Raw genomic sequence first — 15,282 nt, 5'->3', positions numbered from 1 at the left:
TGAACCTCTAATTCTATTTTTGAAGATAAATCTCTATAGATTTTTATTATTATACTGGCAGGAAGTCTAAATAGTGTGAATGGTTATCTTTTATATGCGTTGACCCAAACTGATATGTTATCCCTGTTCACAGCATAGGGAATTAAATTCTGCTCAGTGGGGTTTTCAATTTGGAACTCCCATTAGTTAAAAGAGAGGGGTCCTATTCCCCATCTGAAAGAAGTGACAGCTTGAGCCCGCACCCTGCCTCTCCATTTATTTTCTATTGCATAGGACAGAAACTCTTCTCATCATTACTGAGGGTTCCAGTGGTAAGACCCCCATAATCACAGTTATTCCTGTCTACAGATTCATATTCGTCTTTAAGGGATTTTCTTTTTTATCTCCATTGAGCCAAGGAGGACGATCATCTGCTCCTACGAATTATTAGCCACAAGAGAGAAAGTTTATAACAAATTTCAGATGTTCTTGTTTTATCATCAACACATCTTTGACTCATTTCTTGTGTCACATTGTAGCATCAATGTCCCTGTCTTTTCTCCCTAAGTTTCGGCGGGTCCCCCCAACAATCAGCGTGTCCCTGTCCTGTCCCCCCAAGTGTCGGCGTGTCCCTGTCCCCCCAAGTGTCATTGTGTCCCTGTCCTGTCCCCCCCAAGTGTCAGCATGTGTCCCTGTCCTGTCCCCCCCCAGGTGTCAGCGTGTCCCCATCCTGTCTCTCCCCAAGTGTCAGCGTGTCCCTGTCCTGTCCCCCCAAGTGTCAGCGTGTCCCTGTCCTGTCCCCCCCAAGTGTCAGCGTGTCCCTGTCCTGTCCCCCCCAAGTGTCAGCGTGTACCTGTCCTGTCCCCCCCAGGTATCAGCGTGTCCCCATCCTGTCTCTCCCCAAGTGTCAGTGTGTCCCTGTCCTGTCCCCCCAAGTGTCAGCGTGTCCCTGTCCTGTCCCCCCAAGTGTCAGCGTGTTTCTGTCCTGTACCCCCAAATGTCAGTGTGTCCCTGTCCTGTCCTCCCAAGTGTCAGCGTGTCCCTGTCCTGTCCCCCAAGTGTCAGCGTGTCCCTGTCCTGTCCCCCAAGTGTCAGCGTGTCCCTGTCCTGTCCCCCCAAGTGTCAGCGTGCCCCTCTCCTGTCCCCCCCAAGTGTCAGCGTGTCCCTGTCCCCCAAGTGTCAGCATGTCCCTGTCCTGTCCCCCAAGTGTCAGTGTGTCCCTGTCCTGTCCCCCAAGTGTCAGCATGACCCTGTCCTATCCCCCTAAGTGTCAGCGTGTCCCTGTCCTGTCCCCCCAAGTGTCAGCGTGTCCCTCTCCTGCCCCCCCCCAAGTGTCAGCGTGTCCCTGTCCCCCAAGTGTCAGCATGTCCCTGTCCTGTCCCCCCAAGTGTCATCGTGTCCCTGTCCTGTCCCCCAAGTGTCAGCATGACCCTGTCCTGTCCCCCCAAGTGTCAGCGTGTCCCTGTCCTGTCCCCCAAGTGTCAGCGTGTCCCTGTCCTGTCCCCCCAAGTGTCAGCGTGTCCCTGTCCCCCCCAAGTGTCATCGTGTCCCTGTCCTGTCCCCCCAAGTGTCGGCGTATGCCTGTCCTGTACCCCCAAATGTCAGCATGTCCCTGTCCTGTCCCCCCAAGTGTCAGCGTGTCCCTGTCCTGTCCCCCAAGTGTCAGCGTGTCCCTGTCCCGTCCCCCCAAGTGTCAGCGTGTCCCTGTCCTGTCCCCCCAAGTGTCAGCGTGTCCCTGTCCTGCCCCCCAAGTGTCAGCGTGTCCCTGTCCTGTCCCCCAAGTGTCAGCGTGTCCCTGTCCTGTCCCCCAAGTGTCAGCGTGTCCCTGTCCTCTCCCCCCCAAGTGTCAGCGTGTCCCTGTCCTCCCCCCCCCCAAGTGTCAGCGTGTCCCTGTCCTCTCCCCCCCAAGTGTCAGCGTGTCCCTGTCCTGTCCCCCCCAAGTGTCAGCGTGTCCCTGTCCTGTCCCCCAAGTGTCAGCGTGTCCCTGTCCTTTCCCCCCCAAGTGTCAGCGTGTCCCTGTCCTGTCCCCCAAGTGTCAGCGTGTCCCTGTCCTCTCCCCCCCAAGTGTCAGCGTGTCCCTGTCCTCTCCCCCCCAAGTGTCAGCGTGTCCCTGTCCTGTCCCCCCCAAGTGTCAGCGTGTCCCTGTCCTGTCCCCCAAGTGTCAGCGTGTCCCTGTCCTCTCCCCCCCAAGTGTCAGCATGTCCCTGTCCTCTCCCCCCCAAGTGTCAGCGTGTCCCTGTCCTGCCCCCCAAGTGTCAGCGTGTCCCTGTCCTGTCCCCCAAGTGTCAGCGTGTCCCTGTCCTCTCCCCCCCAAGTGTCAGCGTGTCCCTGTCCTGTCCCCCCCCAAGTGTCAGCGTGTCCCTGTATTGTCCCCCCAAGCGTCGGCTTGTCCCTGTCCTGTCCCCCCAAGTGTCGGCATGTCCCTGTCCTGTCCCCCCAAGTGTTGGCGTTTCCCTGTCCTGCCCCCCCCCCCCAAGTGTCAGCATGGATTTGGTAACTGGGAAGGATATTTTATCTCCATCTGATGTCGCTCTTCCCTTGAACAGTAGGTGGAGCAAGAAGACAAAACAACCAGCAAGAGCCCAAATTCTTTCTCCTCAGTGTAGTTTGTGGACTTTAACTTTTGTTGTTAATAATTAGAGGAAGAATATCTCTGACTACTTTTAGCACTCATATACATTGTTACACCATGTGATTATTGATATGCATATATTATTAATTTATTGCAATCCATTCCCTGCTGCATGGCCTTGAGCCTTTGAATATAATCGAAAATTTATAGTGATGACTGACACAAGACTTGGTGGAGGGGTCGGTATAACTGGTTGTCACTCGGTATCTATTACATAAGTTGGGCCCTTGATGCTTGACTATTTTTCGGCCTGTCCCCCTCCAAACAACCCCATCCCCATATAACTACTTGAAGGACCCTGATAACAGCAACCTCTGAATTTTGCATTGACTTGTTGATTCTATTCAGCTTGGAGCGACCTCACTTATTATTCTTCACAATCCGCTCTCCTGGATTCCTCGACTTTCTATCCTCATTAGAACTAGAAATAGCAAAATTAATGAAAACACGAGGGGCCATGGTGCACGGGGAGGCCAGGCAACCCTCCGGCTTTGATGTGCCTGCAGATTAGAAGTACCTGCTCGTAGACGTCTAGATTACCAGGCAATGTTTGAAGATTTCCTCTCTGGCTGCTAATTGCCCCAACCTTTTCCATTAATTGATTGGGCATCTAATTAGGATGAAGAAGCTGTCCATGAGTCATGGTCCCCAATGTCTCGAGTCTCCAGAGTTTAATATATAGATCATTCAAGGCTCATGGAAATGTACTGTTTCCTTATATTTGTGTGAATGTCCTCATTTGGTCGTTGCACCTACGTGTACATAGATCATCACATGCCAATGTCCACACCAAACGCACATGGATTCGGCTCACAGAGGCCAATGAGCCTTTAAGAACGATCTACAAGATTAGTCTTTGGAGATTTGTTAAATTAAAAAAAGATTTTAACCTTGTAAACGTCAGCTGGGCTGTACCCCACACGTTTGTCCACATTTATCAAACTGTGCCAGTTTTCTGTCTGACTTGGCACTTTGTCCAACACAACATAAATGGGTGCACATACTACATTAGTTTTGATGAATGTGGCCCATTGAGGGTAAGGCCAAACTGATATATGATACAAGGAGTCCCTTCTACCCAGCAAGCCGGCAGCACCGAACTGTAATCATGATATATATCATTACGATGCTCAGAGTCCTGTGAAATCTGGGCCAGTGCATGTTCTGTTGTTCACCAAGCAAAGAAGCTCATGTGCTGATGGCCTAAAACTTGCTGCCATTTTATATTGTCTAACAGCTTTTCTTTCAAACCCACACATACACATGCACCCTGGTCTTGGCTCTACATTTAGGTGTCGTGCATGAAGACAGGGGAGCAATCAAATGCCATAGCCTTCTGTCTCCAACATACAACGCCTAGGGGGGGCAGTTATACACATAATATGCACTTTTCTGGGACCTAGGGGACCCCATCTTGTGTATGTGTATGGCTGGCTCAAGTCCTGAATAGCTGAAAACAGGGTGTGTCCAGATTACTTTCTTCCAAGACTAAATGTTATCCCCTATCAAAATTGGAGTAGGGGTACTGCAAGTGGGACCTAAGCAGATTGTAAGAATGAGGTCTCATTACCCCCAAATAAATAGGGCAATTGCTAAGTTCTCTGCCACTCTATTCCTTCTTATTGACAATGAATGGAGCAGCAGTCACATAAATGAAACAACTTGTCAGTATACATGGTTAAGGGACACAGGAGCTCAAAACGTATACAGTTATTTTGCAACTATATACATTTAAAGCTGATATGATTAGGAAAAAAACGTAGCCCCCCCCTTGTGCCGCTCTTGTCCGCTGGCAGTGCCTGGTATTGCAGCCACTACAAGTTTCAGGGCTAAGTGTCTCGCGGAGACATCAATCTTTCGTTGCAACCTTTATTGTATCATATACAGGCAGTAAAAGGATCATGCGTCTGGTATGTACAAGCTTTCAATATCCATAATAAAATAGTTCTGTACAGAATACACAGATATTTACTGACAACACACAAAAAGATTTTTTCGCCTATAAAAATAGTTTTTCACATTCATTTAATTTCTTTTTTTATATTCAGGACAAAGGTATAGAAGGAATATAACTACAGATTTGTGATCTTGTTTCCCAGCACTATATTGTCCGTGTGGAGATGTTGTCTCTTGTCAGCTCTATCATATCTTTTCCTCGGAAAGCCGGGTGACAACCAATATGGCTCGTGTCAGTCTTACTGGTGAAGTTAGGCAACTTTTACCGACTCTGTGGACATTTATCAAGGTTTTTTGCCAGTTTTCTGTCATACAAGCTCTGAAATAATTGCAATCCCATGAAAACCAGAAGGGATTGCGTTTGTTTCACCTTTTACACTACGTCAAGTGTGCGTAGAGAGATGTAAAGGGGATGTGGTGGAGTGGGCCGACATGGGTATTCCTGCTCATTGCCTGTGTGCTAGCTATAACCTGCGACCGCTGAGACCTGAACGATCGCAGGTAATAATGCAATTATACTCCAGTGCAGCCAAACGTTGGATACATCAGGAGACAGGAGCAAGGCTTACATCATACGCAATATGTGACCCCTTCATACTGTTGATCAGTGGTGTGGCCAGAGGTCAGACTCTTGGCAATCTGATATATCAATGATCAGTTATCAGTGATCAATAAGTAAATTGTGGAATACTCCTCTAAAGAATCTTGGGTCCAAAACGATAAAATCTTAAACCAAGCAAAACTATAAGAAAAAAAGTGGACTCGTTCCTTTTTTTGACTGCAATGTCCCACCTTGATTGCTATGGCTGCAATAGGTGACCTACAACTCTCTAGCTGCTGCCTAAACTACAACTCCCAGCATGCCCTGATGGGCATATGCACACAATATTGCCGTGCAGTCCCCATGTTCTACTCTGCGGGCAGTGTGTATGGGGTCAGATTTCTATATAAGAGGTCTTTTGTAATCCTACTATAACTCTGTGTGTAACAGAGCAGTCATATGGTATGTGAATTTGTCATTCAGGATTTAGGGAAAGCTGAGTTGAAACCAAATCAAGGCCGGAAAAGTGCATTCACACGAGGCAGTCACAACTCAATTACATTTACAAGTTTTTTACAAAAACTTAACCAAATCACCAGAAAAAAGATGCTGGATTTGAGCACAATGTGAGAATATAACCAAATAGCTGCCACATTAGTTGTCATGTAGCTCCAGGAACAGTGTTTATAATGTATATGATGTAAATTATATGTCATATATGATTTTTTGTACTTTAGGGAAGGGAAGTTGTATCACTATAAATGACCACCCGGATGTATAACAAGGAGATAAGTCAGAGATCAAGAAATACACAAAATCTCAGGTAGGCCTCATGCCTGAGCACAAGTAAACACCATGGGGTTACCCCCTAGTAACCAATCAGATACCAGCTCTCATTATTCTAGAGCAGGTTAGTGAATAAAAGCTAGAAGGTGATTGGTTGCTATGGGTCGTCAGCACTCAGGCCTACATGAGGCCTAGTCATCTTCAGGTAATTCAAATGGAGAGGATGTAAAACATTCATTTATTAATTATACCACTAATTAAGGTTAAGTGAAAGTGTGAATTCTAAAAAAATGTTAATGTATTAAAGTTACCGTAAGTTTAGCTTTTTTTAACATTTTTGTTTAAGTATTCTCCTGTTCATGGGTTTATTTTATTTCTCTAATCTTTGCCAGTTACTTTAAATGAGGTATTCTGGGATTTATTTACTGATCACCTATAATCTGATATCTACAAGTCTTCTGGTGGATAATGCGGCGCTCAGCTCTCAAGGAAAAGTCTTGTATATCAAAATGTCCTTTATTGCAGATAAAAAAAATTGCAACGGGTTGCAATTGTGACGCGTAGGTGGTCGATATCAAATTGGCATTGGGTCGTACACCCGGCAGCTGTTTCAAGAGAACAAGTACTGTTACCTCTTTACTCCTTACTAAGCACAGTGCCGTGCATTGTATAGTGGCTGTGCTTGGTATTGCATCTCAGCTGTGAGTCTATGATGTTATCAATGATGTCACAGACCTGTAATGCTGGTCTGGTGTGGCCAGGTATAAGAATTTTGGCAATCTGATACTGATCACCCATCATAAGATCAGTGGTCTTCTCTAAAAATCTTGGGCTCAGAGCTACTATATATCTATATCTATGTATCTAGACCTCTGTAAACTTTTAACGTCTTCTGTGATTTATGGGACAACTGTCTTGCTCTTTATGGGATTAATACGTTATAAAGTGGAAATTTTGAGAAAAATAAGTTAAAAATCTGTATATTTTCTATGTGCCAAAATTCTGCTAATAATGTACGTACCGTTATGGTGCATTTTGCATATAGTGCCGGTCCGAGTGTGATGCCATATAGTGCCCTGCCGCTCGTGACCTGCTCTGAGACTGACACACAACACAAGAAGGTCCAATAAAACCCAATCTGTATTAAAAGAACAAACCATTAATACAGCATAGAAACTAAAGAGGAGTATATGGTGAGTCATGTGACAGCATGATATCAACACCTACATGTGGGCTCTGACCGGGTGGGTGAGGTTAGGTTTAGAGACTGGACAAAAGTTTGACTTTCTTACACCAAAAAACTGTATTGAGATGTAACGTTCTCCGGCTTCCTGTGGACACAGTGCCGGTTACAATTGGAGGGTCACGGTGGGGGGAGCTCACTTGGACTTATGGTTACAGGTAGAGTGGACTTGGTCTCCACGACTGGGGGGTGAGTTGAGGTGCTACTTGAACTGGTCTAGGAAAACCTGCAGCCGTTACTCTTGGACAACAGGGACTTCTGCCTCCCAAGTTGACCTCCTACCGGGGTGTTGTCTCTTCTCTTCCATCCTTCCCCTGTTCACGTTATCTAGCAGCTCCAGCAGAAGACTTCCCTTGCTGCAGTTGAAAGGGTCTGCTCCATCACATGGCGGCACATAGTCAAAGTTCTCCGACTCTATATACCTTTTACCAGGATGCTGGCGTTTGTCAACATCTTGAACGTCTCCCATCTCAGCATTTTCTTCATCATCCCAGCTTCTTTTACCGGGATGTTGGCGCTTGATGAAGGCCACATTCCTCTTGCCTGGATGTTGCCTCTTGGAGATATCACTCAGGAGACCTAAAGATGGACTTGGGTTGTCTAGAAATTGATCACCTAATGTTGATCTCTTGCCTGGATGCTGTCTCTTGGGGAAATCTAGAAACCAATCACCTTCCTCCCTTTTGCCTGGATGTTGTCTCTTCTCCACTTCTTCCAGGAACCTTTTACCTGGATGTTGTCTCTTGGAGATCCAGTCCAGCCCTGGAGAATCTACATCTGCAAAATTGAAGGGCAGACACAGAATATGTTGAATACGTTTTAGTAAGGTGTCTTTCAAGGTGGACAACATAGAAGTACAGGCTATATAACCAGAAGACATAGTAACAATGAGCCCTGATTCTTTTTTTGGTGGGAAGGAGGGGCAGATACTACCTATGGATTATGTAATGGCAGCAGAAAGCTCAACTGTAGTCACCAGCAATGCAGCCATATGATATGGATCTAGGGTATGTACATCAGACCCCCAAGTACCGCAAAGGTAAGTATAGGGGTATAGGCTAAAAATGATCTGCCACCGGACAGTGGTTGTCATCACAATCACCATATGTGTTACTATGTTGTGTCTCTTAATTGATATGACTTTGGGCCCCTTCTAAGGTCTAGTGAACTCCCTGGTTTACACAGTATAACCTCAGGTTAATGCAGACAGCCCACTGGGTTGCTGTCTCTCGAAGTGCTCCTGATGTAGATGAAGGCCAAGAGTTGGAAGTGGAAGTAGCCAGCAAACAAAGAAGACTGCCGAGAAACTCCTATCCCTGGACATGTAACGTCCCATGCCATATCATTACCTCTGTCACTCTGCTCATCTTCAATTCGATGAAGAAGGCTCCGTATAAGTGCCCCCTGTGCTCTTTTCAGTACGTTGCTGATGTCCAAGCTATCTTCAGTTGCGTCCTCTTCTTCATCAGGCAAAGGTTGTTCTTGAGCCACCACCAAATGTGATATCGCTGCCCCTAGAAGGAGCAACCACCAAGCGGACGACATCACAACTGTAATGCAGGAGAAAGTCAGGGGAATTAGTTCTCCATGTCCATGGATTTCTAATATTTACCTTATTGCTGTACGGAGAGCAATGTCTGCACATTAATATATCACAGTACAGATATTATCCACCGCCACATCGTGCAGAAACCCGCAGGTACACACAATCTACTTACCCACAGCTTATTGTGTAACTGTAACAAACAGAAAATAGCAGGATGTGCGGATAATTATCACATATCCACACGATTATAATCAGCCCCCAACCTGTCTGCGGGGAGCAGCGCACTCTGTAATTTAAGCTGTAAAGAGATCACCCAAAAATCTACCATTACAATGACATTAGCATCAGGATTCAACCAAATGTTGTTAACCCTTGGGATGAAAAGAAATTTCAAACCCTCTAATGAATTTGTTAGTATTATATAAGAAAAATAGCAGAGCCAATGCCAAAACACATAACAATGCTATTTAGATAATGCGCCCCATAGCACTTATGGAAACCACCGCAGTGTGACTGGTTTCATAGAATGTTTGGGTCAGTGAGGTGGGTATGAGGACAGACAGAGATCCGACTTTACTGATCCTGAGTTACATCCTGTATTATACCCCAGAGCTGCACTCACTATTCTGCTGCTGGTGCCGTCACTGTGTACATACATGACATTACTTATCCTGTACTGATCCTGAGTTACATCCTGTATTATACCTCAGAGCTGCACTCACTATTCTGCTGTTGGTGCAGTCACTGTGTACATACATGACATTACTTATCCTGTACTGATCCTGAGTTACATCCTGTATTATACTCCAGAGCTGCACTCACTATTCTGCTGCTGGTGCAGTCACTGTGTACATACATGACATTACTTATCCTGTACTGATCCTGATTTACATCCTGTATTATACTCCAGAGCTGCACTCACTATTCTGCTGCTGGTGCAGTCACTGTGTACATACATGACATTACTTATCCTGTACTGATCCTGAGTTACATCCTGTATTATACTCCAGAGCTGCACTCACTATTCTGCTGCTGGTGCAGTCACTGTGTACATACATGACATTACTTATCCTGTACTGATCCTGAGTTACATCCTGTATCATACTCCAGAGCTGCACTCACTATTCTGCTGTGTACATACATGACATTACTTATACTATACTGATCCTGAGTTACATCCTGTATTATACCCCAGAGCTGCACTCACTATTCTGCTGCTGGTGCAGTCACTGTGTACATACATGACATTACTCATCCTGTACTGATCCTGAGTTACATCCTGTATTATACCCCAGAGCTGCACTCACTATTCTGCTGCTGGTGCAGTCACTGTGTACATACATGACATTACTCATCCTGTACTGATCCTGAGTTACATCCTGTATTATACTCTAGAGCTGCACTCACTATTCTGCTGCTGGTGCAGTCACTGTGTACATACATGACATTACTTATCCTGTACTGATCCTGAGTTACATCCTGTATTATACTCCAGAGCTGCACTCACTATTCTGCTGCTGGTGCAGTCACTGTGTACATACATGACATTACTTATCCTGTACTGATCCTGAGTTACATCCTGTATTATACTCCAGAGCTGCACTCACTATTCTGCTGCTGGTGCAGTCACTGTACATACATGACATTACTTATCCTGTACTGATCCTGAGTTACATCCTGTATTATACCCCAGAGCTGCACTCACTATTCTGCTGCTGGTGCAGTCACTGTGTACATACATGACATTACTTATCCTGTACTGATCCTGAGTTACATCCTGTATTATACTCCAGAGCTGCACTCACTATTCTGCTGCTGGTGCAGTCACTGTGTACATACATGACATTACTTATCCTGTACTGATCCTGAGTTACATCCTGTATTATACTCCAGATCTGCAATCACTATTCTGCTGCTGGAGGAGTCACTGTGTACATACATGACATTACTCATCCTGTACTGATCCTGAGTTACATCCTGTATCATACTCCAGAGCTGCACTCACTACTCTGCGGGTGCAGAATGTGTCTATGTACAAGTAACAGGCGAACAATCAACTGCCCCCTGCATTTCAGCATCTCAGATAAGTAGTTAGGTAAGTGTTGGTGACATTCAGCATTACTGTGACTACATTTAATCTAATTGCTCCCTTAATGAATGTAGCGCACAGACATCAATGCATCAACACCATATAGGAGAGGTGATTGAAGGATAAGTAAGGGGCCACTATAGATTTCTTGTTTATAGCCCCAAAGATCAATAGAAATGGATAACATGCATGATCATCCATCAGGCGAAGCCCCAGAATAACCAGACACCTGTGTAGTCAATGCAGATTGTGATTGGCAAGGGATCATGGATTTTTAAGAAGATAGATAGACATGAGACATAAATAGATTTGAGAATAGATGGATGTGTGATATATATATTTGGAGAGAGATATGATACTTATATTATGTGTATTTTATGTATATTTATAAATATATATATTATGGATATTGATGGATATATATATATACTTAGAGAAAGAGATATCAGCCATATAGATCTGAGATAGATATAAGATGGGTAGATATATATAATATAAATAGATAAATAGAGACATAAAAATTGAAAAAAGCAGCACAGCAATAGGAATTGTGGGTCCTATCCCAGGACACGATCCAACAGCTTCACTTGTAATAAGAAAATTATTAGAAAATATTGGCAGCACTCCAACTTTGCAAAATGGGAAGAATTTTCACTTTTTTCAAAGTTGGCGTGCTGCCTATTTTTTTGTCTTAAATAGAGATATAGATATGATTATAGATGGATCCATATGATATAGATGGATAGATATGCCATAAATAAATGGGACTCCGGGATAATATAACCAGATACACCCTCATGCAACCATAGGCATCTGATACCAGGCTGTGTAGGTGAGACTCGTGCCCTGGAGTTTTAGCAATTCCTTTTAAGACTCCATCACGCAATCTTATTTTTTTGCAACAAAAAAGTCAATTCAATTAAATGTTTTTGTCTGTGTTTTTAAGTTACTTTTAAAGATTTTTTTTTAAATGTTGTACCCCAAAAAAATGCACTAAGATACAACTATTAGCAACAGACCCACCACTATAGAAATATTACTGACCGCAGGGTTCTCCTTTAAAACCTAATACAATAACAATACAACAGATGCAGCAGAGCTGAGTTTGTTGTTGCTATTTGGCATCATCCTGTGTCGCCGGTATTTGGTGTTTTGGATGGGACTGCAGATTTAGGTGGCCATTTATCACTGTAACACACTGAGATAACTCTGCTACAAGGCGTTCTTGCTGTAACCAGAAATTACAGTCTTAAGTAAGGATCAAACATTATGATAAAGTGTGAAACTACAACTCTCAGCATATCTGATAAACATGATGAGAGTTACTCATGTGATCCGTTGACTCCAGGTGACAGGAGGGACCTCAGACCTGGTGTAGCAGAGTGGAGTGTGCGATGCTACACAGGGGATGTGTGTAACGTAGTTATATTTAAGAGTGAAATGACAGACCCAGCACTGCTACATCTGTGCATGAAACATTGTAAGTGCAGGACATTTATCCAGAGATTCCTCCCAGATCCCTCCTTTATCTCAGAGCAGTCCTGTGCTATACATTAAGGTATGTGCTGTATATAACTACTCTATGTACTATATAATATATATCTTTCATCATCTATCTCATATAAATCTATCCAACTAACTTCAAATGTAGATTTCCTTTTATACTTCTTGATATATCATCTAATATCTTTCTTTTTCTTGTATCTCTTTAAATTCTACTATCTATCTTACATCTATTTATTGTTCTCCTATTTGGCTATCATTTTGATCCATTTTTTCTTATCTGTCTCATATCTATATTCTGCTGTTATCCATCTATCTCCTATTTATCTTCTATCTATCTATCTATCTATCTATCTCATATCTATCCATCTATCTCATATCTATCTATCTAATATCTATCTATCTCCTATCTATCTATCTATGCATCTATCCATCTATCTATGCATCTATCCATCTATCTATGCATCTATCCATCTATCTATCCATCTATCTATCTATCTTCTATCTATCCATCTATCTCCTATCTATCATCTATCTATCTATCTATCTCCTATCTATCTCATATCTATCTATCTATCTATCTATCTATCTTCTATCTATCTGTGCATCTATCCATCTATCTCCTATTTATCTATCTATCTATCTATCTCCTATCTATCTATCTCCTATCTATCTATCTATCTATCTATCTATCCATCTATCTCCTATCTATCTATCTATCTATCTATCCATCTATCTCCTATCTATCTATCTATCCATCTATCTATGCATCTATCTCCTATCTATCTATCTATCCATCTCCTATCGATTTATCTATCTATCTATCTATCTATGCATATATCCATCTATCTCATATCTCTCTATTTATGTATCTATCTATCTTATATCTATTTATTTATCTATCTCTCTATATATCTCATATCTAGTTATCTATCTAAATTCTATCATTCTATCAACCTCATTGTCCGGTCTCTGCAGCTAGTTGCAGACCCTCTGACCCTCTCACTGTCGGGGTCTCCCCCCTGTTATCTATATACTTTGTAGCTCCTTTTTCTGACACTTTGTATTTCTCTCTCATCTTTCTGCACTTTCCTCTGTAGTGAGTAGAGGAGATTCCCGGGGACGTGGTCGGGACGCGGCGGTTACCTGTCAGCTCCGGGCTGTGTCTGGGCAGATGTCTCCTCTGTCTGGATCTGCTGTGTGTGTGCTGCCTCCTCAGCCTCCGCTCATTTATACCCCTCCTGGCCCAATTATGGCTCTGCCTGTGATGTCATTAGGGCTCCGCATCTTGTTTTTTCCTAATATATATATGTTTGATGTCAGAGAAGAAGATTTCAAAACAAGATTAACCTTTCACTCTCCAGATGGGAAAAGATGTGGGGAATAGAGAAGCATCTGCGTAATGTAGATTTATGTCCACAGAGAATAGAGTATTTGTAACAATGTAACCAATATCTGCTACATAATAATCCCAATACCAGTCACATCATAACCTGTGGCTGCAACATTACCCCTGATGCACAGTGTAAGGAAATCCCCGGTGCCCCTGGAGAAGCTACAGTCCTGGATTTTCATTAATCACAGTCCTGCTGCTACTAACAACATACACAAAGGTTTGATTACACTTCTTTCCAGGGACAATACATAACACTGACTGCAGAGAGCACAGCAGTGTGAGGATACTCCCCAGTGCACCTGGGGAAGCTACAATCCTGGACTATAAATCCATATATCACAGTCCTGCTGCTACTAACACTATACACACAGGTATTATTACACATCTATCCAGGGACAATACCTTACACTGACTTCATAGAGCACAGCAGTGTGAGGACATTGCATCTGGAGAAGCTATAACCCTGGAATATAAATCCATATTTCACAGTCCTGCTGCTACTAATCACACACAAAAAGGTCTGATTACACATCACTGGTTGTATAGAACACAGAAGTGTGAGGACATCCTCCAGTGCACTTGAAGAAGCTACTAAAGTATACATTTAAATTGCATAGTACTGCTGCTAATTAATAAGATGTAACACTTCAGTGCAAACAGATAAGAGCACAGCAGTGTGAGGATATGCCTGGGGAAGCTACAATCCTGGAATATAAATCCATATATCACAGTCCTGCTGCTAACAACAACATTCACAAAGGTCTGATTACACATCTCTCCAGGGACAATACATAGCACTGGCTGCAGTCTGTTTGGTCACACCTGCTGAAATGCCCCCATAAAAATATGTTATAAAAAGTCTCCCTACCCCAGGGGGTGGTGATATAGATGTAAGGTCTCAACAATCTAACATTGTGTCAGTCTACATTTCATCATGAAGCTGCAGATGCCCCATGTGGAGGGGAAGGGGCATGGGGGGATCTGATGATGGATGAAAAGCTTCCAGCACTGGAGGGTGGTACATTGTATATGTGCCTACAGGTGCCCATGTCTATCCTCCCTACCCACCCCCACCCTGCAGTGCGGTCCTATGGGATACAAGAGCCACAATCATCTGCAGCTCCATGACATTATACTGTGCTGCTGTCCCTGGTGCTGAACTGTCTGTACAAGCAGAGACAGGGGGAAAAGAGAAGAAAAGTTTCATCAAACTTTACATAAAGTACAAGTCAATACAGGACACTTTGTAGCATCAGAGGAAAGAGCCTCCTCCTCCTGACATGGAGTATAACTCACCTTACCAGCAGATTATGGGGCACATGTATCTTTACTCTGGAGCTTTTCCACTCCGCTGATGTATCATAGCCCCCCTATGATTTGGAGGTGATTTTTCGTCCTTTCTTCCTTTAGTGGGGTTTTTTGGAGCTATTTTTTGCTTTACCCCACAACAAGCAGTGGGCTACAACGGGTGGAGGTTAGTACAAGTCAGTCCTCCTCTTTAATTTCCTATAGTATATGAGCCTGCTGATGCTTCTGAATGATTGAAGCAGATAGCAGATAGAAACTTCCTTTTATCTCCAGCAGCTTCTATCTCACCCTAAGTGCTTTATT

General features: G+C 43.7%; 1 protein-coding gene across 1 annotated transcript; it reads right to left on the bottom strand.

The window, feature by feature from the left end:
* Positions 1-4,619: 4,619 nt before the first annotated feature.
* TRH (thyrotropin releasing hormone) lies at positions 4,620-13,517 on the bottom strand. Its single transcript, XM_072126978.1, has 3 exons — positions 13,422-13,517; positions 8,487-8,687; positions 4,620-7,914 (listed from the first exon to the last, which is right to left on the bottom strand). Exons 2-3 carry the CDS (start codon positions 8,680-8,682, stop codon positions 7,373-7,375), a joined length of 738 nt encoding a protein of 245 aa, XP_071983079.1. The 5' UTR covers positions 8,683-8,687; positions 13,422-13,517; the 3' UTR covers positions 4,620-7,372.
* Between the last annotated feature and the right edge of the window lie 1,765 nt (positions 13,518-15,282).

The sequence above is a fragment of the Engystomops pustulosus genome, chromosome 10 (assembly GCF_040894005.1).
Source record: "Engystomops pustulosus chromosome 10, aEngPut4.maternal, whole genome shotgun sequence".
In the NCBI taxonomy this organism is placed as follows: domain Eukaryota; kingdom Metazoa; phylum Chordata; class Amphibia; order Anura; family Leptodactylidae; genus Engystomops; species Engystomops pustulosus.
Note: the sequence above shows the minus strand (reverse complement) of the source record. Positions and strands in the feature narration are given on the sequence as shown.